Genomic DNA, 27364 nt, shown 5'->3' on the forward strand with positions numbered 1-27364 from the left:
CATGCAAAAGAATGAAGTTGAATCCCAACCACAAACCATACACAAAAATATAATGGAAAGTACATCACAGATCTAAATGTAAAAGCTAAAACTATAAAACTTAGCAGAAAAATAAGCACAAATCTTCATGATCTTAGATTACGGAGTGGTTTCTTAAATATGAAACTAAAAGCATAAATGACAACAGAAATAAATTAGACTTAATAAAAATAAAATAAAATCTTTTGTGCTTCAGAGGACACCATAAAGTGAAAAGACAACTCAGAAAGAATGAGGGGAAAATATCTGCAAATCAAAATCTAACAAGGCACTTGTATCAAGAATATATAAAGAACTCCTATAACTCAAAGGAGTAGAGGGTCGGCAAAAAAGAGGAAGACCCTCAACGAGATGGACTCACACAGTGGGTGCAACAATGGGCTCAAACATAGCAATGATTCTGAGGATGGCCCAAGACCAGGCAGTGCTTCATTCTGTTGTACAAAGGATCGCTGCGAGTTGGAAGCAACTGGACGGCACCTAACAACAACAGCATAACTCAAAGGGAGCCCTGGTGGCACAGTGGTTAAAGTGCTTGGCTGCTAACCGAAAGGTCGGTGGTTTGAACCCACTGGGGCTTCATAGAAGAAAGATGTGTTAATCTGCTTCTGTAAAGATCACAGCCTTGGAAACTCTATGGGGCAGTTTTACTCTGTCCCACAGGGTCACTATGAGTGGGAACCAACTGCACCACCGTTCAATGAGTTTTTTGGTTTTTTCCTATAACTCACAATCTAAAAAACTCAATTTAAAAATGGGCAAAGGATTTGAATAGACATTTCTCCAAGATATATAAATATCCAATAAGAACATGAAAAGATGCTCAACATCATTATCCTTTAAGGAAATGAAAATCAAAACCATAATAAGATACCACTTCACACCTGCTAGAATGGCTATAATGAAAAAGAAAGAAAATAACAAGTGTTGACAAGGTTGTGGAGAAATTATAGGCCTCACACATTGCTGGTAGGGAAGTAAAATGGTGCCTCTACTTAGGAAAATATCACAGCAATTCTTCAAAATACCCAACATGGAATTACCATATGACCCACCATTTCCACTTGTAGGTATATTCCCAAGAGAAATGAAAACACAGCCCATACAAAAACTGATACATCAATATTCATAGCAGCATTAGTCACAACAGCTAAAAAGTATGAACAACCCAAATGTTCGTCAACTGATGAATGGATAAATAAAATGTTGTCTATCCATACAATAAAGCCATATACAATTAAGCCATAAAGAAAAATGAAGTACTGATACATGCTATAACACGAATGAACCTTAAAAACATTATGCCAAGTCAAAGAAGCCAGTCACAAAAGACCACATACTATATGATTCCATTCACAAAAAATGTCCATAATAGGCAAATCTATACAGACAGAAAGTTGATTGGATCCCGGGGGTAAGGGAAGGAGGGAGGGTTGGTGAGTGTAAAATAGAGGAAGTAATAACAGTAGCATCAGAACCTGTCTAACTTCAGGGGAGATAATGTGAATCAAATCAGCCCGAGGCTGATCCCTATGAGGTAGAGGTCAGACAGGCTTCCACTATCCAACCTTTTTTTACAAATTCTGACATCAGACGTCCCCTTCGATGGCACTCTTTACTTTTCTTCTGGGTTCGATAATCCATTGCAATGGCCATACAGAAGTCACAGACCGTACTTACAGTTCAGTGGTTTATTAAGGAACAGGGTACAACTCAGGACCAGGACCAACAGGCTACAACTCAGGATCAGGATCAGGAAGCATGTAGGCAATGTGTCCCTCCTTCAGTGTAGGACTGCTCTCTTCACTCCTCTCAACCATGAAGGTCTCTTCTAGGCCCCCTCAAGACAGGCTCCTCTTGGCCCTGCCATCTGTCACCATCAACTCTGCCACAGGGCCCCTTCCAGGCCTGTCACCAACTTCAGTGTCAGAGCCCTTGACCTGTGTTACAGCTCTTTTAGGTGGTTCTTTGCCTCCTCTCTCTCTCTGTTTCTTCTCTCTTCTTTCTACTTCTTCCTGCTGCTTCTCTTTTGGCTTCTGCTTCCCTAAACCTCTGTGGGGGTGCTTCTTAAATGCACAAACTGCTTGTCAATTTCAAGGCATGGCACTCCCACCAAAGCCATGAACTGACCAATCCCCTCTCAGTAGGCCACAAATACTTCATTTGCATAGTAGGCTACAACTTACCTCATTTGCATAGTCTATTGACCAATTCCTGCAGGGTGCATACCAATCACAAGGAAGGCTGCAGTACAGGGCCAGATAAAAAGTATCAAAGCAAGTTGCTTACAGCTTGCCCAGGAGATGTCAACTAACCTGGAAAAAGTTTAACAAATCTGCTGGGGTAGAAAACTAGGGCAGAGGCAATTCCTCATAGCTTAAGGGGAAAATCTTGTGAACTTTATTCCAAAGAACTAAGGCAAAGGCCACATAAAGGAATTCATTTCACCACAGTGGGAAATAAAGAATGACTGCTAAGGATATGGAGTTTCTTTTGGGAGAGATGAAAATGCTCTAAAATTCATTTTGTTGTTGTTGTGTACCTTGAATCAATTCTGACTCCTGGTGACCCAAAATGACAAAGTAGAACTGCCCCATAAGGTTTCGTAGGATGTTAATCATTACGGGAGCAGATTGCCAGGCCTTTTCTCCCCCAGAGTGGCTGGCAAGTTCAAACCACCAGCCTTTTGGTTAGCAGTCAAACGCTTAACCACTACACTACCAGGGCTCCTTAAAATTGATTTTAGTGATGCACAACTCCGTGGATGTACTAAAAACCACTGAATTACACACTTTAAATGAGTGAACCCTATGGTATGTAAATTATACCTCAATAAAGCTGTTTTTTAAAAACACTCCAATATTCACATAATCTCTGGTTGAAATGATCTTAATTATTAGAAAGATTTTTCATTTATTGAGATAAAATATGTATCCCAGTAATTTCTACCCACTAGTAAATTTCTGCCCTTTTCTTTTCCTCTGAAAAATAGCATTTTTATTAAGAGGGTGTGCCTAGGTTTGAATCCAGGCTCCATCATTAACTAGCTCTATGACCTTGAGCAAGATATTTAACTTAAGTCCTTGCTTTGTTGATCCCAAAAAATGGAAAGGTAATAAAAATGCTGTGTGGATTAAATCTGAATAATGCAGATAAAGTACACAGCACAGTATTTGGAAAATGTAGGTAATTAATATAAAGATTTGAAGAAAAGGAAGGGAAGGAAGGAAGGAAGCCTAGCTGAGCTCCAAAAAACTGCTAGGAAGGCTACAGTTTCAAAAAATTGTAAATTAACCCTTCAGTGGTGAAATTCTTATTTTTTATCTTCTGTGTGAGCAAAATTTTCCACATGATTATTAAAATCAGAAAAGAGAGTAACTATTATAGTAAAGACATGTATTTCAGTGCTTGTCAGGCTATTCCAAAAAAATCTCCTTTCTACTCACATTCCCCTCCTGAAGAAAGCTCCAGGCTGGCCCTTAGTAAAATGGACCCTGATTGAATCCAGGTTGGGCATCTGTCCCAATGGCAGACTAGCCATGTATCTGTAGGAAATTTAATAAGGCATCCTGGCATCAAGAGCTCTGCCTAAATAGGGGTAATGGTGATCAGCTAGGCTGATACTCTTTCCCACTGAAAACTTCAATCAACTGCCCAAAAAACTTCAATCAAGTAGCAAGAGAAACAAACAGACCTAGAGAAGATAAATAAATAATAAGAAAGTAGCATAATCACTTTTAATGAGCTAGAGATATCTAACCAGAGAACTCAGGATGCTGAATGACAAATATTTCTTCATACTAATAGCACAATGCAGCTTTATAATAAGTCTAGTTGTACAAGCCCTCCAACTTCATTCTTCTTTCTCAAAATTGTTCTCCCTGTTCTAGGTCTTTTGCATTTCCATATGAATTTTAGATTCAGTTTGTCAGTTTCTACAGCCTGCTGGAATTGCATTGACTCTATACATTAATTTAAGGACAATTAACATCCTAACAATATTGTCTTTCAACCCATGAACACCACATATTTCTCCATATATTTAGGTCTTCAATTTGTTTTAGCAATGCTTTTTAGTTTTCAGTGTACAGGTCTTTCACATATTTTGTCAGATTTATCCCTAAATATTTAATATTTTTGAGGCCATTATAAATGCTGTTTTTTAATTACAATGTCTGACTATTCCTTATTAGTATATACAAATACAACCTGGCTAATCTCACTTAGTTCTAGCAGCTTTTTTGCAGATTACATGGAATTTTCTAGAGGGATGATATTGTCGTCTGAGAAGAAAGACAGTTTTACTTCTTCTGTTCTGATCTTAATGCTTTCTATTTCTTTTTCTTGCCTTACTGCATTGGATCTTGCTTTTAAGCTTTGTTGGGCAGGACCAAAGCAAAGTTTAATCGAGGAGTAATTATTCTTTACTACTGAGGCAAAATCTACTGTACCCAATGTCCTACACTGCCTGATTAAAAAAGGAACTATTTCCAGCCCTTTGTATGCTCCAAAGAGTGTTCCCTCTAATCCTGTCATCAGAGGGTTTTCTCTCTGGCCTCAGGTAGCTTCCTCACAAGCATGCACTGAACAGTAAGCAGAAGACTTTTAAGATGTGAAGGGACCCTTTGCAGATCTTAAGAGTTCTCTTTCTGCACAGTAACCTCCTGTTCCAGCACACTGTCCTGCCAATTCCAGCTGCCCCTGCCTCCCTAGACAACCAGTTCCATATTCTCAATTCTGGGAGACTGCCAGGCTCCACCTAGAATCCCCCTCCTTAGGCCACAGCCTGCAAACTGTCTTCAGGGAGCAAGTTGGAGCAATCATAGAGTTCACCTCATTTGTTTCCCAACTCTCAGGGATAATTTTCCATACTTTAACAACCATGGTTTCATATATTTTGTTCATTTTGTTGTGACTGTTTTAGGCAGGAGGGTAAATATAATCCCTGTTACCTCATACTGTCCATTAACAAAAGTTTTAGGACTTTTTAAAATGACAATGCTTAACATTAACAAGGATGTAGTAAGACAATACTGTCAAATACTCTGGCACATTCTAATCTATTCAATGACTACTAATTGAAACAAACTAGGTAATAAACACAATCTTGAAATACGTATAGTGAAATATTTGGGAATCTGATCCACATAAATAATTTTAAGTTCTAAATAAATGTATCTATCAATAAATAGGATTATTTACAATAGCAAAAAAAATTATGTACAACTTCAATACCCAACAGTAGGAAAGTAGGGTAAATAAGGTAGCTATACTCTTGCTACGCAAAGTGTGGGCCATTACAAATAGTATCACAGAATGCAGAATCTCAAATCCCACACCTCAGGCATACAGAATAAGAATGTGCACTTATAACAAGTGATTCCTAAGTGCATTAAAGTTTAAGAGTCATTGCGTGCTACAATATTTACAATAAATGTCTGATGACATAGGGAAATACTCCTAATTCAAAATTAAATGAAGAAAATCAATAGGCAACATATATTCAATCTCAGCTATGTACATAACGGTTATACATGTTATACAGACACATCAAAATAACTAAAAGGAAATACACCAAACTATCAAAATATCTCTTTTTGATAACTGAATTTTTTTCTATTTTATAGCTTACAAACGTATAAAAATTTCAACAATGAGCATACATATTCCTTTCTTAGAAATTAACACTTGAAAAGATACGTAATTCTTCCAAGATTCTATTAGCTTCAATGATTAATTGCTATATCCTCCTCTTAGTCCCAAAATTAAATTGATTAAATTTCACTGATTTATTTCAAGTGACTTTCCACATTTTGTGGGGTCAAGGAACATAATTTAACACAGCAAAACAAAAGCTTCAATGCTCACATCTGACAGCCAGACAATTAGGTGGTTTGAGATATTCTTGGATTTGAAATTTAAAAAAAAAAAAAATTGCAATTGAAAATGTAGAAGAAACAGGAAATTACAGAAGACTGTTTTATTAACTGGAAAAACAGATATGGCAACTATAATTCTGGCCCAAGTAAACTGACATCATGAATCATATGCTATTTTAAAACCTCACAAGAGTATTATGCAGCTTTCAGTTATCCAAGTTTGGGGTGAAAATAAAAAGTAATGCTACGTTAAATCTGCAGATAGTATACACATCTAATATTTCAGTATTATTCCTTACCATGGAAACCTGGTTTTTATTCCCTACCTGGAATGTCCTCATCTTATGTCTAACAAATATCTCTTTCTATAGAAAGCTTTCCATATCTAATGCCAACTCTTCCATAAAACATCTTTAGTTACTGACAAACTAGATGTGATCTACTTCTCCTTTGAGCCACCATGGGACTTGTTTTAAATACCTCTCTTCAGGTCATTGCTTTATTTAAAGGACTCCTCCATCATAACCAATTATCCTCCACCCTCAACCAAATAAAATGTCTCCAGGGTGTAGCCTTCTCCTCAACCTTCTAAGCAATTATCTATACACCTGGGACGGCAACTTGAACATACTAGTTTAAATTAAGTATAAACTATACTAAACCTTGGTAAATGCTGTTACTAACATCTTTTTCTTCCTTTCGTTTTTTTTTTTTTTTTCCAATTACAGTGCTAAAAAAAACTGTTACATAAATAAAATGAAGGTAACAAAAACTAAAATGCCAGAGGTGGTCCAAAATGGCAGCATAGTCATATGCCTCATAACGTCCCCCTTAAAACAAGGACTTGAGGAAACAAGTGAATAGAATACAGATGACAACTTTGGAACCCTGAGCACCAAAAGCAAGGCTGAAGAATCAGACTGAGTATCAAGTGGAAGGAGAAACTGTACAAAAACAGTGGACATGGAGAAATACAAATTGTCAACACTCTGCCATTCAAACCTGCCCAGCACCGTTCCCAGCCGAAGCCGCTATCACCTGGTGCGAAAGAGCAGGAACAACTCTGCACACGTGTCCAGAGCCAGGCAGGAGCGCTCCCCGCCCTGTGAAAGTTAAGTGTACTAACCTCACTCACCACACCCCCAAACCCTGTGCCAAGGCCCATAGACCTGCGGAGGCCACCCACCCACTCATATACCACCACAAAACAAGGGCCAGGAGAACTGCACATCCTTTGGACCTGGGGTCCCTGTGCTGAGAAGGTCTTCAACCGGGACAACACTTGCCCAAAAGCAAAGATATTAAGCAGGAAAAGGGCAGGGAAAATGGACAAATGGAAACAGGAGGCTCAGGGTAGAAATGGAGAGAGTGCTGATACATTGCAGAGGTTGCAAGCAATGTCCCAAAACAACTGGTGTATGAACTACTGAATGGGAAACTAATTTACTACGCAAACTTTCACCTAAAGCACAAGATGTTCAAAATAAAACCTAAAAGTTTCAGCTGTTTCCATAAACACACTATCGGGATTACCACAAATGAGTATGCAAATCCAGGGATGTTATTCACATCCACAATGCGGAGAATGGCACACCCTAGAGATGTGCAATGAACAATTCTTCCAATCTTATGTAATGGCCTTACCAAACACAGGGGTGAGGTGTGTGTATGTGTGTGCATACATGGTTTTTAGTTAGAAAATAAGTAGTGTCATGTAGTTGTTGTTAGGTGCTGTCGAGTCGGTTCCAACTCATAGCGACCCTAAGCACAACAGAATGAAACACTGCCCGGTCCTGCGCCATCCTTACAATCGTTGTTATGCTTGAGCTCATTGTTCAAGCCATTGTGTCAATCCACCTCATTGAGGGTCTTCTCTTTTCCACTGACCTTGTACACTGCCAAGCATGATGTCCTTCTCATGTCCAAAGTATGTAAGACACAGTCTCGCCATCCTTGCTTTTAAGGAGCATTCTGGCCGCACTTCTTCCAAGACAGATTTGTTCGTTCTTTGGCAGTCCATGGTAAATTCAATATTCTTCGCCAAAGCCACAATTCAAAAGCGTCAACTCTTCTTCGGTCTTCCTTATTCATTGTCCAGCTTTCACATGCATATGATGTGACTGAAAATATCGTGGCTTGGGTCAAGTGCACCTTAGTCTTCAGGGTGACATCTTTGCTCTTCAACACTTTGAAGAGGATCTTTGCAGCAGATTTGCCCAATGCAATGCGTCTTTTGATTTCTTGACTGCTGCTTCCATGGCTGGTGATTGTGGATCCAAGTAAAATGAAATCCTTGACAACTTCAATCTTTTCTGTTTATCATGATGTTGCTCATTGGTCCAGTTGTGAGGATTTTTGTTTTCTTTATGTTGAGGTGTAATCGATACTGAAGGCTGTGGTCTTTGATCTTCATTAGTAAGTGCTTCAAGTCTTCTTCACTTTCAGCAAGCAAGGTTGTGCCATCTGCATAACGCAGGTTGTTAATGAGTCTTCCTCCAATCCTGATGCCCTGTTCTTCTTCGTATAGTCCAGCTTCTCGTATTATTTGTTCAGCATACAGATCAAATAGGTATGGTGAAAGAATACAACCCTGACGCACACCTTTCCTGACTTTAAACCAATCAGTATCCCCTTGTTCTGTCCGAACAACTGCCCTTGATCTATGTAATGGTTCCTCATGAGCACAATCAAGTGTTCCGGAATTCCCATTCTTCACAATGTTACCCATAGTTTGTTATGACCCACACAGTCGAGTGCCTTTGCATAGTCAATAAAACACAGGAAAACATCCTTCTGGTATTCTCTGCTTTCAGCCAGGATCCATCTGACAGCAGCAATGATATCCCTGGTTCCACGTCCTCTTCTGAAACCGGCTTGAATTTCTGGCAGTTCCTTGTCGATATATTGCTGCAGCAGTTTCTGAATGGTCTTCATCAAAATTTTGCTTGCATGTGATATTAATGATATTGTTCTATAATTTCCACATTCAGTTGGATCCCCTGTCTTGGGAATAGGCATAAATATGGATCTCTTCCAGTCAGTTGGCCAGGAAGCTGTCTTCCATATTTCTTGGCATAGACGAGTGAGCACCTCCAGTGCTGCATCTGTTTGTTGAAACACCTCAATTGATATTCCATCAATTCCTGAAGCCTTGTTTTTCGCCAATGCCTTCAGAGCAGCTTGGACTTCTTCCTTCAGTACCATCAGTTCCTGATCATATGCCACCTCTTGAAATGGTTGAATATCGACTAATTCTTTTTGGTATGATGACTCTGTATTCCTTCCATCTTCTTTTGATGCTTCCTGCGTCATTTAATATTTTCCCCATGGAATCCATCCTTCACTATTGCAAGGTTTGAATTTTTTCTTCAGTTCCTTCAGCTTGACAAATGCCAAGTGTGTTCTTCCCTTTTGGTTTTCCATCTCCAGCTCTTTGCACGTCATTATAATACTCTACTTTGTCTTCTTGAGAGGCCCTTTGAAATCTTCTGTTCAGTTCTTTTACTTCATCAATTCTTCCTTTTGCTTTAGCTGGTCAATGCTCAAGAGCAAGCTTCAGAGTCTCCTCTGACATCCATCTTGGTCTTTTCTTTCTTTCCTGTCTTTTCAGTGCCCTCTTGCTTTCTTCATGGATGATGTCTTTGATGTCATTCCACAACTCGTCTGGTCTTGGGTCACTAGTGTTCAATGCGTCAAATCTTTCTTCAGATGGTCTCTAAATTCAGGTGGGATATACTCAAGGTCATATTTTGGCTCTCGTGGACTTGCTCTGATTTTCTTCAGTTTCAGCTTGAACTTGCACATAAGCAATTAATGGTCTGTTCCACAGTCGGCCCCTGCCTTGTTCTGACTGATGATATTGAGCTTTTCCAGAATACTGTCACAGGAATGAAAATTTACTAGTAATCCCACAGAGTACACAGTATAGATAATTCTTTTAATTTTGTGGCACTAACTACTCTTTGTCAGTCTCTATTTGCTACTCAATCTCCATCAAATTACACAATCTTCTTCCTCTCCTTTCTAATCTTTAGTATCTAGCTCATAGTCATCCTTGCTATCTGTATTCCTGTTATCACTCATCATGACCCATTCAATACTTTCCTTGAACTCCCTTCCAATGGTCTTCCTCACACCACCTCAGCCCCTCACTCTGTCTGGGTCACATTCTCAACTTTTAAACATCCAAAACTTAGACATGACTACCTCAAACCTCCCATTTTTCCAATCACAGTCTCACATCTTCTGGTTTGCATGCTGTAATTTTTTAGCTAGTAAGAAAATAAACCACATGGGATAGGAAAACAAGCACTTGGGAAGTATTATTCCCTCTGCTAAACAAATAAATATACATTTTTATGCATGTGATTTTCATTAAAATAATTCTATCACTGAGAGTTTAAGTGAACATTTACACAAGCCATTCCCCAATGCCTTAATATCCATTGATATAAGCCAGAGCTAGAAGTGCAAATTTCATGTGGATTAAAACAGGAACCATGTTCATACAAATTCCAGAAAATATTAGCCAGATATAATCTAACTGGGCTCATAAAAAAGGGTTCAATGTTGATAAAAGTGAAGAAATTGTGAAGAACCTGAGCAGTATCCCTGAGAAAGGGAAATTTTAAGAAGAGTCCCTTTTCCCTCCAAAGGAGCCCTGGTAGAGCAGCGGTTAAGAGCTCAGCTGCTAACCAAGAAGTCAGTGGTTTGAACCCACCAGCTACTCCATGGCAGTCTGCTTCAGTAAAGGTTTACAGCACTGGAAACCCTACGGGGCAGTTGTATTCTGTCCTATAGCGGCATTATGAGTTGGAATTAACTCGACACAATGGATTCAGCAATGGGTTCTCCCTCCCCCAAAAGGGCAGTGAAGACATGGTAGGCAGAGAGCAACCAGAATGGAAATGGTCTGGAGACAAAACTACAAAAAATTATTCTGCAGAAAAAACATGAGTTTAATTATTGTTGTGTAAATCAGCACACAAGGTTTAACATACTACTCTAACCTAACTTCTCAGTCAAATAGCTCTTGACTTAAAAGATAAAATAAAAAAAATTAAAGCTAGAGGAGGGTAAAGTCTAAGTGGCAAATTTCAGAATAGCAAGGAGACTAGGTGGAATTGAACTATCAGACATTAAATGGCATGCTAAGTCAGTATTTAAAGTAATCTGAAAGCACCATGGAACACCAAAACGTTAACGCAATAGGAGAAAGAGTTAAGAAAGAAACAATGATATGTAAAGGGAGTCTAGTATATGATGAAGATGGCACAGAACTGGGCAACATTTCATTCTGTGATACGTAAGGTTGCCATTAGTTGCAGCCAACTCAACGACAACAGTATACGATAAAAATGGTATTTCCAATCAAGAAGGAAAAACAGAATGGTGGTAAGATAAAAGCCTAGACATTTGGAAATAAACAAAACTTTACCCCATCTTACTCCTTTTATCAAATGTTATTTCAGATGAATCAAATGTTTAAATACACAAATAAAACCATAAAAGTACTAGAAAGAAATATAGCTGAGTACTATGGTAATTCAGAGGTAAAAAACAGTACTTTCTTAAAATGACAGAAGGGGCAAATATTAAAAACCAGGGCATTTATAATTTTACCTACTTAAATTTAAACTTTTGTGCCATAGGAAACACCAGAAAAAGTAAAAATATGTTTTTCAAAATATGTGACATAGATCAATACCCCTAACAGACAAAAAGATGTCATAAATCAATAAGAAAGATGAACACCCAAGAGAAAAATGTAGAAAGGATTTGAACAAGCCACTCATAGAAGAAATATAATAGCTTATAAAGTGAAAAAAAGTTAAGTCTCATTAACAATTCACACAAATGCAAATGAAAACAAGTAAGCATCTATTTTACTATGTGCCAGACACTATCATCAGCACTTTACAAACTATCCAACTTAATCTTCACAACAGCACCAAAAATTTTAAGTGCTGTTATTAGCTTCATTTCACTACAGATGAGGAAATTGAGTAAACTGTAAAAGGTCCCTCGGGTAATAATTGATGGAGCCAGTAAGGCACCCATGCAATCTGATCCCAGAGTCAGAGGTCTTAACCACCACGCATGCTATATCATCCGTTAAAATAGAAAAGCTACTCTTTCCCTCAACAAATTAGAAAATATTAAATTAAAAAAAGAAAAAGACTAACAGTGCTTAAGACAACGTGCAGATCCTATATATATGGTTGGCAGAACTACACATTTGTTCAATCTTTAGAAAGTAAGGTGGCAATGATACATAAAAATATTTAAAATGGCCATCTTTGAACCCAGCATGATGAACATGTTCTCATTGCCTGCTACCATTCCTTCTTCGGGAGAACTGCTCCTCTTGCACTCCACATGGTACTGCTACCAGTAAGTTCCTGGCCCCCACTGCCATCTCCCAGAGAGTCTTCCCTGCGAATAATATATGGATTTTGAGAGAAAATCTCATTTTCTGCCTGGGCTGCAGTGTATCCTTCCTCCCACATGGAAGCAGCCTTAATGTAGAATGAAACCAAGCAAACAAGAAGAGCAAAGAGATGGAAAGCAAGACAGAACCTGGCTAATATCATTTAAGCCCCCAGATTCAGCCATGCCTGAAGCAAGCCTAGCCTATATGTAATTATTGGAGCCAATATAGTTCTTTTTTTCTGCACCTACTTTATGTTGAATTTCAGTTACTTCCATTCAAAAAATTCTTAATAGACATCACAATCTCACCTCTAAGAACCCTCTCAAATATAAAATTACCCAATAGTGAAAGGAAGACTGCATAAGGATGTGCACTCAAATGTGTCTTGTAATTAAAAAAAAAAAAAACTGTGAAAAAAATGAAAACATCTACCAAAAGAGAATTGGTTAAGTAAATTCCAGAACTGTTTCTCAACCTTACCTGATTAAAACTACCTGGGCATTCGTTAACAAGTATGTATATGTAGGCCACTGGAAAATTCCAATTCATTAGGTCTGGGACAGGCTGTTGGGAGGGATTATACTTTTAACAAGTATCCCCTAGAATTATCACAATCAGATAGTTTGGAAACACCAAATTATGGGGAGGGGGGTGTATTCAGACATTTATCTAAGAAAGAAGTTCAAAACAAATTGCTTAGTGAAAAAAAAGATAAGTGACAGAACATTTTTTCTTTTATATAAAACTATGTAACATTCCATATGTGTACATATTTGACCCCAGCACTAATTTTCAGTCAGGGCCAAACCAAAAACCAAATCCACTGCCATCGAGTCAATTCCGACTCAACCCATATGATAGAGTAGAACTGCCCCACAGGGTTTCCAAGGAGCAGCTGGGGGATCCGAACTGCTGACCTTTTGGTTAGCAGACAAGTTCTTAAGCACTGGGCCACCAGGGCTCCTCAGTCAAGGCAGAGGTACCATAAAAGAGCTACTGAGAATCTTGATGGGAATGGAGGAGGTATCAACTCCCCTGAAGATCCTGACACACTTTGTTTAAGACTCTATTCTCTGAGCTACTATTACTAATATGAATGTGTTATATCCCTCAGGCATATTGGAGCAGACATAAGATTGAACACTCTGACACAGAGAAAAGTCTGGAGTGATGTTCATCCAACTGTAACAGAAGTCATTCCAGTGGTAGGAGTTCAGGTGATTTTTATCTGCTTCTTTGTAATATTGTGCTAATACATGAATTTTTATTTACCATGGACCAATATATTTAGAATTTGAGGAGGGGCTGTTTACAAGGGAGAAAGTTAAAAGGTTTTTTTTTTTTTTTTCCTGGTTAAATACCTTTTTTTCTTTAATTGTGATTTAGATGAAGGTTTACAGAGCAAATTAGTTTCTTCTTAAACAATTAATACACATAGTGGTTTGTGACATTGGTTGCCAAGCCCATGACGCATCAACACTCTCCCCTTCTTAACCTTGGGTTCCCTATTTCCATTCGTCCAGCTTTCCTGTCCCCTCCTGCCTTCTTGTCCTTGCCCCTGGACTGGTGTGCCCATTTAGTCTCCTATACATGGTTGAGCTACGTGTGTTATTGTTTGTTTTATGGGCCTGTTTAATGTTTGGCTGAAGGGTGAACCTCAGGAGTGATATCAGTGCTAAATTAAAAGGGTGTCCGGGACCATATTCTCGGGGTTTCTCCAGTCTCTGTCAGTCTGGTAAGTCTGGTCTTTTTTTGTGAGTTAGAATTTTGTTCTACATTTTTCTCTAGCTCTGTCTGGGACCCTCTATTGTGACCACTGTCAGAGCAGTCAGTCAGTGGTGGTAGAAGGGCACCATCTAGTTGGAAAGTTAAAACATTTTTAATCAAGTAATTTTATCATTCTATAAATACAGATATTCTGAAACGGGAAAATTCTTAATGGCTTAAAAATTCAAATGTAAAAGTGTTGCTTTCAAAAGCACAGTTCTCTTTAAACAAAGACTATTAGTCCATATAGCTAAAGAGCCAAGGAAAATGTGTTGTATCACTGAATTAAAATTCACCTGACAAGTAAAATAACACAGTGAAATTAGTCTTCTTCAGTAAGAATTACTTTTTCAATCACAAAGAAAACAAAAGCAATTAAGATTTAATTTTGTTCATTTACTCTCATATGGGATAACAATGACCAATACTAAACTCATTTAACTTCCTTTCTATAGCTTTAACAACTTTCTTACTAAAGAAAACATCCCAAAATACATATTTAGATTTAAAGATTAAGCTGTCAAATCCCTATTAATAAGGATATTAATTCAATGTAAGTACAGGTAAGTAATAGATAAAACTTAGCACTCTAGTAAAAACTGGTTCCATCTCTAAATTCCCTATTTAACTAATAAAAATATGCAGGACAAAGAAAAATGGCATTAATTTTTTTTAAAACATAAAATATGACTTACCCCATCCAAGAGAGTATTTGATAAATGTATACGAAGATCTTTACGAAATGGAAATTCCAGATTTGAAACATGAAACACTGAATTATCTCTATCAATCATAAAAACTTCATTTGTGCCATCAATCAACATCATATAACTGTAAATGAAATATTAAAAGTGCAATATTAACCATATAATACCAAGAATAGTCATAAGAAGTAACAGTTAAACTGTTTTTCCTTAGACCTACAACAGTTTTGTAGAATAACAATCACTAGAGTCCTTCTATCATTCAGCTTAATGTACCACAGATAATAAAAGTTTTTAAAAAATTGTTTCCCATACAAAAACGGCAGTGGGTTTTTGGTGGGTACACAAAACAGAGTATAAGGAAACCTAAGTTTTTATGGAGACAATGTGATGGTTCAAGAGCAAACTTATGACCCATCTTCAAAGCAAGTGATTCTCTGATTTTTATTAGATCTTAAACATCAAAGTCCTTCAACGTTTATAAAACACACAAACATATATTTTATGGTCTCAACAACTACGGTATTTTTACACAAATGCGTCCCGTGTGTTTGCTAGCTGCTCCCTACCCCCGCGAAGAATTTTCATAAGAGCTGCTATACCAATTTTTTTTACATGTTGCTGAAAAAAATTAGCACAGTGTGCTTATACACTATATGCATTAGGAATTACCCTCTCCACTTTGTAATTTAAAAAAAACAGAAAAAGAAATAATTTACAAACGAGAGAGCCAGGACTCAATCTAGCCAATGCTCTTTCCACTATACCACAGTAGCATAACAGCTTTGTAAAGATGCAAGACCCCTCTCTTTGAATCAATATCATGATATAGCCAGATATCACAACTTCAGGAGTGACTCTCCTCATTCATTACTATAAAATGTTTTAAACACAAACTCATAAGAATTTTTATTAGTCCTTATCTTCTTAATCCCAATCAATATATAAGGAAATTTATATACTTTACAATCTGTCATTCCTCAAAAGGTTGTTACCACTACCGATTCTCTATCGGCAGGTCATTAAGAATGCAGCTCTACTTCACACCACATATAAAAATTAAGTCCAGAGAGATTCAGTTGAGGGGATCACAGACTGAGAAGCTATACTACCAAATGAATAATGGCAACACTTGGAGTGAAAATGGAGACTATATATATACCTAGGTACCAACATTTTCAAAGAATAGGAGAAAGTGGACATCAATGAGGAGGTTTATATGGTTAAAAGGCATGAGCATCTAAGGAGCAGAATCATTTTAAGTTGTTTTTGCTTGGTTTTAAATAAAAGAGTGGAGGAATAATGATCTGATGTACCATTGAGAATGAGAGAGAATGCTGACCACCCTCTCCAACCTCCTACACATGAAGTATATAAGATGTGTCAGAAAAAAGCAGCTACAATTAAAAGATGGGGCTGATTCAAGTCAAGACCTGAGATAGAAGAGTCAATGAAAAGATGAAGGCTAACAGTATATGATGGCTAATAAAGAATAATTTGCTTACCATAAAACAAGTATTCTAAAGAGCAAAGTTTAGAAGAGGCAAGGAGAAATGGGAGGCAAGTTAAGATTAAGGTACCTGACTAATTCAAGTAAGATTAATACCTCATTAAGGTAAAAGAAGTGGGCCCCGAATGACACAAACAGCTAAGTACTCCACTGTTAACCAAAAGGTTGGCAGTTTGAACCCACCCAGAAGTTCTGTGGGAGAAAGGCCTGGCAATCTGCTTCCATAAAGATTACAACCAAGAAAACCCTATGTGGTAGTTCTTACTCTGTGGTCGCTATGAGTCAAAATCAACTCGATGGCACCTAGCAAACAACAAGGATAAAAGAAAAATGCAACAGCAGGGTGAAGAGCAGCAAGAAGCACCAAAGGGGGACAGGATGGTGAAGCACATTGTTCCTAGCTGTTTCCAAAATACTTAGTCCCAGCAGGTCCCTGAAAAGGTGATGGAGAAGGAGCTCAGGCCCTTACTACATACTGAAACAACTGTAGCCCTGGTAAATAAGGAACATGGAGCTGTCACTAAGGGAAAAAATCACTGTCAATCTGGACTGACTGTGCATCTGAAAAGACTCCTGGACCAACTGCCAGGACAACAGACAGGTAAGCAACAGGAAGACTTAGTTCCCAAGGCTCTCCTGCACATGCTTTTCAAAAGCAGCAATTCCTGGTAGATGGGGAGAATTTAGGCTTCTTAGAAGAAGTCAGGCTTGCCCTAGATTGTGTTTCAGCAAGTATCTGAATCAATAAGAAAAAAGGTCATATAAAAGCAACTATGCCATCTTCTGCAAAAGCAGTATTGAAGACATAATCCACCATGTTGTTTAAGGACCTAGGCCAGTATTTTGCAAAGTGTGGTATTCATTAAAAAGGTATTTCATGGCAAAAAAAGTTAGAGAAACACTGCATCCTTCTCTTAGAAAGTCAAGATACATATTAGGATATTTAAGGTACGAGAAAACATGTTTAAAAAAAGTCTGTTTATCTTATTTACCCATTGTTCCTAAACATAATTCTAGTATCTGTTAATATCTGGTAGAACTGTTATTCTATATTCACAATTTGGGAAAAGCTAAGTTATGCTAATAAATTTTTTAAAAATTCAGAAAAAATTTTGTCTCTTCTGATCATATGATGATGATGACAGAAATTATATTTTTCTTTTTCACTGGCTCCTCAGAAACTAAGAATTATATTTACTGTTCAAACAGAATAAATATTAAACCCCAGGGCACTGGTACATTTGCTGTCTCTGTCTTAATCATTTATTCAATATAGATGCGCCTTGCTATAAAAGACAAGCAAGGAAGAAAAAGGATTAGCGAATAGAATCCACCACAAAGGGCTGCTCATGGGCAACACCAGCTCACATTTCCAAAGATACCAGAGAAATTATTTAGCAATTGGTATTCAGGGATTCTTCCACATATATAAATTTTCAGACTTTGAAACAAAAGTTCCAGGGCTATAACTTTTGGCTTAACTCCAGTCATCCCAAATCATTTATTCTTTTATTATATAATACTTATAAAAGCTAATAAGTTATTTCATGTTAGGGTAGGAAAAGAAGGAAGTGAAAATATTTCTGCATTACTCAAGTCTCTGAAAACAGAGTCTTTCAAAAGGAGGCAACTATCCCACGTATTGCCAGATATTGGCTTAGTATAAAACTATGGTTCTACCCTCAGTGGACATCAATTACTAGTATGATATAACTTATTAATTAGAAAATTCTCTCAATTGTAAATTTAATAGTCAGAATAATTAATAATTATTTATATTCTATCTATTCTCATTAAAAAACCGATTGCTGTCAAGTCAATTCTGACTCCTAGCAACCCTCCAGGAGAGGGTAGAGCTGTCCCATAGGGTTATCAAGGCTGTAATCTTCACAGAAGCAGACTATCGAATCTTTCTCCTGCAAAGCCGTGGTGGGTGTGAACTACTGGCCTTTTGGTTAGCAGCTGAGTGCTTAACCACCGCACCACCAGGGCTCCATATACTCATTAAATGACAATTAATTCATTCAAATTTTCACTAAATTAGAAAATGTTCATTCACTTTTTACATAAAAGTACACATACCAAAGACGGATTACAGAAAAGCCAAATTTACAAACTACCTTACTTTAAATGTAGGTTATCCAGATTGAACAGAAACAATCTTTCAGGACAGTCACTTATAAGTGAGATATATAATCAAGTAAAACCACCAAATATACTTTAATAAAATTTAGGAAGTATATAATTGAAGCAAAGGAAAAGTGATAGAAAATATTGGTAACTAATAGCACTTTAGAGTCCTAATTCATATTCCCATTAGCAGTCTGAAATTAAAACGGTCTTCAAACATCTTATAATTTAAATATTTTCAGACCAAACTTTGACCGTCAATTACACTTGCAGGAATTAATCTTACACTCTACGAAAGCAGAGCTCATTTCTATTTTGTTCTTCCCCGTAGACCACGTACCTTGCACAGTCTATCTGAATACATGTAGAAGACACTCAATAAACACTTGGTAAATTAATTGTCATAACAGTGGGCAGGACTACATGTAGAAGGATGTTCATCATAGTATTTTCTAACAGTAAAAATGTGAAAACCCAAATGTCTATTACTCAGCAGATAAGTTAAATAAATATTGCATATCCATGTAACAGCATAGTACACAGACATTTTTAAATGATGGTAAAAACAGTCATTAATATGGAAGGAAATTCACTTCACAATATGAAAAACCAAAACCAACCCCAGTGCCATCGAGCTGATTCCGACTCATAGTGACCCTATAGGACAGAGTAGAACTGCCCCATAGTTTCCAAGGAGTGCCTGGCAGATTCGAACTGCCAACCCTTTGGTTAGCAGCTGTAGCCTATTAAGTGGAAAAAGCAATTTAAAAATCAGAATGCATAATATGATTACTGGGAGACAAAACCATGGGTACATAGTTAATGACAGACAAGAAAGCCTACACCAAAATATTAAAGAGTTGTCATCTCCATGTGGTGAGCTTATCAATGATATATGCTCTCCTTGTTACAATCTTCTGTATTGTCAGAAATTTTATAAACAAGCACAAATTGCCTTACAAGCACAAAAAAAAAAAAATTTAAAGCTACAAAAATAAAATACAACAGAAATGTAGTCTAATCAGACCTTGAGAAACATTTTCCCTTTGGAAAGTGGTAAAGGGAAGTAAGATGGAATGCTATTGAATGCTAAATAAACCTTGTTCTTCTCCCACAGCAACTTCAAAGTCAGCAGGTATTCCTCCTCTCCTACCACAGAGCCTCTACAATAGAGTTTTTTAGTGGATGATAAGAAACAGAAAAGTTTATCATTTAAGTTGACTTATTTTGCTTAACATCTCTCTCCATTATTACTAATCCCAGTGAGTTTCATCAAACTCACTATGATTTTTCTCTTAGAACGATGAATCAAATAATAAAAACTGTATTTCGTAAAGGGCCTACTGAGTGCCACACACAGTGTCAGATGCTAGAAACGTTAACAGTGAACACCACAGACTCTCAACTTCTTATCATTTATACCGTAGCAAGGAAATAAGACATTAAGCAAATAATCACAAACATAATAAGCACTGGAGAGGTGAAGTACAAGGTGCTACAGGAGCAAACAAAAGGTAGAGCCTGTCAGAGTTTGGAGGTCAAGGAAGGCATCCCAGGGGAATTCACACGTAGCTGGTAAAACAAGTTACACTTACCGAGCAATCACTATGTGCTAGGCAGTGTTCCAAGTAGTGATTAAATTCATTTAATCCTTAAAACAACCTTACCAAGTAAGTAGTATTATTATCCACATTTTCCAGATGAGGAAATTGAGACACATGTAAGTAACTTGCCCAGATCATAAAGCTGGCTGAATAGCAGGGTTGAGATTAAAACTCAGACAATATTATACTGCCTCTGACCTACATTGTGTAGGAGTTAACCAAGAGTTAGCCAAGCAAACTGTTGTGGGGTGGGAGGGTGAAGGGAAATTGGGACAGGGAGTAGATAACTGGTAGTTGGCAGACTAGCAGGTGCAATGTCCTTGAGACAAGAACAGAATGTGGCAAGTTCTGGCAACTAAAAAAAAGGTCAGAATACTGAAACACAAAGAGAAAGGGGGGAAATGACACAGCATGACACTAGAGAAATAGTCAGAAGCTTTGGAATTATGAAAAAAAAAGTTTTGCTTTACCTTAGAAAATTGAAAACCATGTGTATGAGACAAATAGCAACCATAATGACCAATTCAAGCAGGGAAGATTAATACAGGAAATTTATTAGACAAATACTCGACGTTGAAAAGGTAAAAGGGGAAGGCTAAGGTAATCCAGAGATTAAAATTTGTGGGAAGCACTACCACCCACAGGGTTAGGGAAACAAAATGAAAGAGACGTGCTGACAGAGGCTAGGAGCTTGGATCAAGGGCATTATAGGGCTGTGCCTGGAAGAGGGCAGGGCCATGCAGCTTGGGTGCTCAAACTTCTAAGGAGGTGGCACTGTATGGCTGGTACCTGGACCTCTAAGGACAGGAGCCCTGCAGCTTGAGTTTGAATCTCTACAGAGGAGACACAGCATACAGGATGCTCAAACCACTAAGGGGACACAGACTGGTATGTGAGAAAGTGTGAGGCAAGTGGTACTCTTTCTACCTAGGGTGCACTGTCCAGAAGTTGGTACTGCTGAAAGCGGCAAGGCTGGTGCTAGCAGTGCCAAAAGAACATGGAGGTATACTAACAGAAGCTGAAAACAAGAGAAGTTCCTTCTTCCACCTTTCAAATTCCTGTCCGTGCTTCCTATATCAAAACTTAACACGAAGCCAGCTGGCAAGAGAGTCCAGGAAATGTAGTTTGCAGACGCCAAGCCCCCCATCACAGTATAAAAGGGTAGATTCGAGCTGAGAAACAATAGGTAAATAAACAGCAGACCACTAAAAGGTTTTAAGCAAACTAATGGCACAATTTCATCTGCATTTTTAAAAACTAAGCACATATAAAGCATAGAAAACTGACTGAGTAGGAGCCAATCTGTAGACTAAAGAAAATCATGAGGCTTTTGTCATAGACCAACTGAGAAATCACAGTGCCTTGGACTATAGTGGTAGTGATAATTTAGAGGTAGGTACATAAATTCAAGATGTATTTAAGAGGTAGACTATCAGGACGATATGCTATTGACTGAATAGGGGGCTGATGGAATAGGAGAAGCCAAGGATTACTTCCAAGCTTCTAGCCTGAGGAATTGGATGGACTTTACTTACTGAGCTATGGAACATTTAAGGAAGAAGGGGGAGGGATTGTTTTGTGTGGGATAAGTGACAGGCGCTATGAGTTCATCATCGGATAAAGACAAGCTCATTTTTACTGCAAACTAGAAGTCTCAGATTTTCTCTCTCCCTGCCCCTAGCAGGTTGGAAGCAGGCTCAGAATCTACGCCAGAGAATCAAACTCCCCTTTCTCAAGACTTTTAATTCTGAGTGAGTAAGAGAGATATAAGATAGCTGAAAAATTATTCATAGAAACAGCAGAGGCACTGTCAGCAAGTGTCCAGGGAAGGCAGTGCCAAATAGTGGCTTACTACTTAAAGTGTTCCTGTGCCCTGACCTTAGCTCTGGCCTTTGCTGCCTGGCTCCCTGATTTCTGTTTTCTAAGACTGGTCCTCTTGAGAGCCTCCCAATATATTTCTTTGCTTAAATTAACCAAAGCTGATTTCTACTGCTTACAGTCACGAATGCTAACAGATATACCAGTTTGGGCTTTTTTGTTTTTTGTTTTTTCTTTTTGCCCACTATTAAAACTGAATACAAGTATGTTAAATGTGCATATGACTTAACCCCACTGTTATGTCTCTAAGATATCCTCAGTACCAAGAGTTACATAAGAATTACTAGCTTCTTATATATTAACTTCACGCCAAGAGATATACCATCCATTTCACATCCTTCAATAGACAAGTGTATAATATTAAGCCCAGGGTTTATCTTCTCTGTGCTTCTTTTCTTTCACAAGGATTCACTGCTAAAACCTCTAGTTCTATACCAGCTATATTTCCTCTCATTTCTATTCTCATTCCCCAATTCCCAACAGAATTTGCATACAATGCCTTGAAATCTAATTCTCAAGACTGTATGAGTATACAGAAATAAATTTCCTACAAAGAAAATTCACACTATAGAGCCACTTCCCTAAATACAATTTATAAACCTTTCTGACAAAAGAGCAGTTGGCCAGACCCTGCCCCCTACCCATGAACACCTGTCATACCGTATTCGAAAAATAATACAAAAACAGCTGACTTGCCAAACTCCAGCTTTCTTCCTTCCCCATGCGAGCTTATGCACACTTTGCCTTTTTCTCTGCTCAGGAAATTTTATCTCTGGTAATCTCTTTTTCAAAGTATATCCACGTTATCTGTAAATCTTTTCTTCCTTTTCTTTCAACTCTTAAAAAAAGAAAAAACGATTTTCCTCTTCCTTCTTGATCCTTTACTTAGTTCCATTCATGAGCCTAAGAAAACTCTGATCGAGGTTAGTGACACATCTTTATCAAGCAAAATTATAAGTAATAAGTTTTTTATTCTACCTACACAAAATAAGAATCAGTGTCACTGTTCAGGAGTCTCCTTCACAACCTCCATAAACAGTCTACGTCTACATCCACCATATCTTATAAAATCAAATCTATTTTCCCTAATGGATTTTTTTAGCTGATAAAAATAAAGTCGTTATAAACTTCTTCCATTGTGTTACATGACAGTTTATTAAACTACCAGTATTAAAAGTATGTTTTGTCATTTCTCCCAACAGATAAACACAGTAATTCACTACCTTTAGAATTAAATAAGATTTATAAGCTTGTGAACATAACTACCATTTACACTATAATTCTATGAAAATACACTGAAACCTGTGACAGCCAGAACTTGATGAGGCTGCCTTGCGTTTCCATGTCTTTAAAGTTTTCCGCCTTTGACAGGGTGCATGCAGTCTTACTGCTTTTCTATTGCTCCTTTTAGTGGAAAATATTTTAGTTCCTTCTCTGACAGGTTTATACCTTACATAGGTTCTGGCTTTTGCAGGTTTTACTGTACAAACTAAAGCCTACCAACATAAATTAAGGAATCTCAGAAAATGACTTTGGATAATTTAAAACATCATCATTTGCATCACTTCCATAAAAGGACCAAGATTAGATGATAGAACAAATATAGCCTTACCTCTCAGTCAGAACTGACTCGACCGCACCTAACAACAACATGAGTTTTAGTTATAAACTAATTGATATTATCTGTTTTTCTGATACAAAATAACATCTCAATCCCTTGAAAAGAAAAACTATTTGAAGGAGAAATACAGATATACTTTATTTCATCTTTCAGGAATTCAAAGAACACACTTTAATGTCATTCTTATTTTTACGTTAACAAATAAAGAGAGAACACATATACATACAATAACATCACCACCAACTAAGCTTTTTTTAAATTTTTTATTGCTGTTGTTCAAAAATGACTGCAATAAAGACACAGTTCTGTGGGCCAAGATGGCAGAGTAGCCAGATGTTTCTGGTGGTCCCCCTTACAACAAAGACCCGAAAAAACAAGTGAATTGATTACATATACAACAAGCTTCAAACCTTGTGCATCAAAGGCAAAGTTAAGAATCCGACTTAGTAACAGGGAGGGAGAGACAATGCAGAAGCAAGGAGGAGGTGCCAAGCACACAGCAACGTCTCAGCCCCATTCCCCTGCAGCGAGGCTGGCGGTAGCATTCTGGGTCACCACTGCTTCAGCGAAAGAAGGAAAGCGAAGTGGCGCACCCCTCACCCCCTGGTGTCACTGCCACAGGGCTGGCGGTGGCATTTGGGACATAGCTGCTTCAGAGAACAAAGGCAAGCAAGGTGCCGCAGCCCCACCCCGTGGTGCAACCGTGGAGCCAGCACACACAATCTACACACGTCTCTGGAATCTGCGATGAAACAGAGCTCTCAGCACAAGATAAATGATTTTGTCTAATTTACCAAGCGAATCTAATAGCTCCTCCTTTTAAAAGAACTCTCTCCTATCTATCTGATCCTTCCTCCCTTTGCCCCAGCCAGCTTCATTAACAGTTGATTTCCCTGGGCCTGACATAGGTCCTGCTGTACTCTCTGAGCCATTCCCCTGGCCTTGGAGAAGGAACAAACTAACAAACGGGGGAAAAAATACTCCGCTGGCTCCCCTAATCTGGAAACTCAGAGCAGAAGCAGCTCCGGTCCAGAGAATTTGTCTTCACCCTGCATAGATCCATGTGACCCCATTACAGCAGACAGTATCTTGCAGTTATATTGCAAGGGTGAATCTGTTTGAGGTCTCACTGTAACTGTTTCACCTGTGCAGTGGAGAGGCAGGCTTTTGAAGTTTGATACCACTCTTCGTATTAAACAGGGCCCTCACCAACCCACATCAGGGAGGAGCCTGAGGATTGGATGTCACCTAGCTACCTGCAACAGGGCTCCAAGGATAAGTGGTGCCTACCAGTCCTTACAGTTAAAAGCATTGGATGTCTATGGTACAGCTGCAGAGCCCATCCAACAGAGCGCTCTAGAGAACAGGGACGTGCCTTCCTCACAGACATTCGGAGGAAGGTTATCAGCCCTCTACCTTCCTCACACTGTGACCCTCTGCTGCTACCAGAAACCTGTGCATATACCAATCACCACTGCTCCTCTAGGATCATAGGTGAGAACCTGCACCATACACTAGGTGACCGACTACTGGGACACCTGAGCTCGATCTATACAAAAACAGTGAATGGACTCCTAGACTCGTATACCTGGTAACAGCTCTAGCCATCTGATACAAGGACATTAGTGCTTCACAGGCTCCAATAATCACGTTAGCTCACTCTACTAGCCTATTTGGCTATATCAAAACAAAACAAGAGGCTAGGATATAGTGAGCCAACATAAAATAACACAATAACTTATAAATGGTTCGGAGACAATAGTCAATATCAAAATCACATAAAGAAGCAGACTATGATTGCTGCAACAAACTCCCAAAACAAAGTACCAGGGATCTTCTGGATAAAGATGTATTCCTGGAATTACCAGATGTAGAATACAAAAGATTAACGTACAGGACTCTGCAAGAGATCAGGCAAAATGCAGAACAAGCCAAAGAACACAAAGGTAAAGAAGTCGAGGAAATTAAGAAGATTATCTAAGAACATCATGAAAAATTTATTAGGCTGCAAGAAACCATAGAGAGACAGCAATCAGAAATTTAGAAGATTAACAACAAAATTTCAGAATTAGACAACTCAGTAGAAAGTCAGCGGAACAGAATTGAGGAGATGAAAGTCAGAATTAGTGAGATTGAAGATAAAACACTTGGCAACAATATATTCAAAGAAAAATGACATAGAAGAATTTAAAAAAAATGAAGAAACCCTAAGAATCATGTGGGAGTCTAACAAGAAGAATAACCTACGAGTGGCTGGAGTACCAGAACAGGGAGGGATAACAGAAACTAAAGAGAGAACTGTTGAAGATTTCTTGGCAGAAAACTTCCCTAACATCATAAAAGATGAAAGGATATCTATCCAAGATGCTCACTTAACCCCATAGAAGGTAGATCCCAAAAGAAAGTCACTAAGACGTATTATAATCAAACTTGTCAAAACCAAAGATAAAGAGAAAATTTTAAGAGCAGTCAGGGATAAGCAAAAAGTTACGTACAAAGGAGAATCAATAAGAATAAACTTGAACTACTCAGCAGAAACCAGTCAGGCAAGAAGGCAATTGGATGACATATATAAAGCACTGGAGGAGAAAAACTACCAGCCAAGGATCATATATCCAGCAAAACTGTCTCTCAAATATGAAGGTGAAATTAGGACATTTCTAGAGAAACAGAAGCTTAGGGAATTTGCAAAAACCAAACCCAAACTATAAGAAATAGTAAAGGGAATTCTCTGGAAAGAAAATCAATAATATCAGATATCATCACAACACTGGAACTCAGGAAAGAGCAAACAGATACCAACCCAGATAAGGAAATCACAAAAATAAATCAAGATAGAAAAACACTCAAAGTGGGGTATCAGCGATGTCCTTATGTAAAAGATGACAACATTAAATCAATAAAGAGGGACTAAGAAAAGCAGTCATAGATACGCCAGATGAAGAGCAAATCAAGGCAATATAGGGAGATACAAGGCAGATTTAAATTTAGAAATATAGGGTAAATATTAAGGTAACCACTAAGGAGACTAACAATCCTACACATCAAAATAAAACACAAGAAGAACATAAAGACTCAGCAAAAAAAAAAAAATCAACAAGAACAAAAAAGAGGAACACACAATTTACAAAGAAAAACTACCCAGCACTAAAAAATAAGGGGGGAAAAAACTGTCAACAACTCACAAAAAAAGACATCAAAATGACACCACTAAATCCATGCCTATCTATAATCACGCTGAATATAAATGGACTAAATGCACCAATAAAGAGACAGAGAGTGGCAGAATGGATTAAAAAAAACACAACCCATCTATATGCTGCCTACAAGAGACACACTTTAGATCTGATGACACAAAAACTCAAAGGATGGAAAAAAATATATCAACCAAACACCAACAAAAAACAGGAGTGGCTATACTAATTTCTGACAAAACAGACTTCAAACTTAAATCTACCACAAACAATAAGGAGGAACACTATATAATGATTAAAGGGACAATATACGAGGAGGATATTACTATATTAAATATGTATGCACCCAATAACAGGGCTTCAAGGTATATAAAACAAACTCTAACAGAACTGAAAAGGGAGATAGACAGCTCCATGATAATAGTAGGAGACTCCAACACACCATTTTCAGTGAAAGAACGTCCAGAAAGAAGCTCAAAAAAGACATGGAAGAGCTAAATGCCACAATCAACCAACTTGACCTCACAGACATACACACACAACACTCCACCCAACAGTATCCAAGTATACTTTCTTTTCCAGTGCACATGGAACATTCTCTAGAA

At 37.9% G+C, this 27364-nt stretch overlaps 1 protein-coding gene across 7 annotated transcripts in view; it reads right to left on the reverse strand.

Annotated features, from left to right (window-relative positions):
- The window catches only part of RNGTT (RNA guanylyltransferase and 5'-phosphatase), a 356175-nt gene that overhangs the window by 225728 nt on the left and 103083 nt on the right, over window positions 1-27364 (reverse strand). For all 7 annotated transcript variants that reach the window (XR_007518793.1, XM_049897145.1, XM_049897156.1 and 4 more), the window contains one exon: window positions 14814-14949. Coding sequence is in view for 6 of the 7 variants with exons in the window: in XM_049897145.1 (XP_049753102.1) it covers window positions 14814-14949 (136 nt within the window). In the remaining variant the exon portion in view is untranslated. The remainder of the gene's footprint in view (window positions 1-14813; window positions 14950-27364) is intronic.

The sequence above is a fragment of the Elephas maximus genome, chromosome 1 (assembly GCF_024166365.1).
Source record: "Elephas maximus indicus isolate mEleMax1 chromosome 1, mEleMax1 primary haplotype, whole genome shotgun sequence".
Classification (NCBI taxonomy): domain Eukaryota; kingdom Metazoa; phylum Chordata; class Mammalia; order Proboscidea; family Elephantidae; genus Elephas; species Elephas maximus.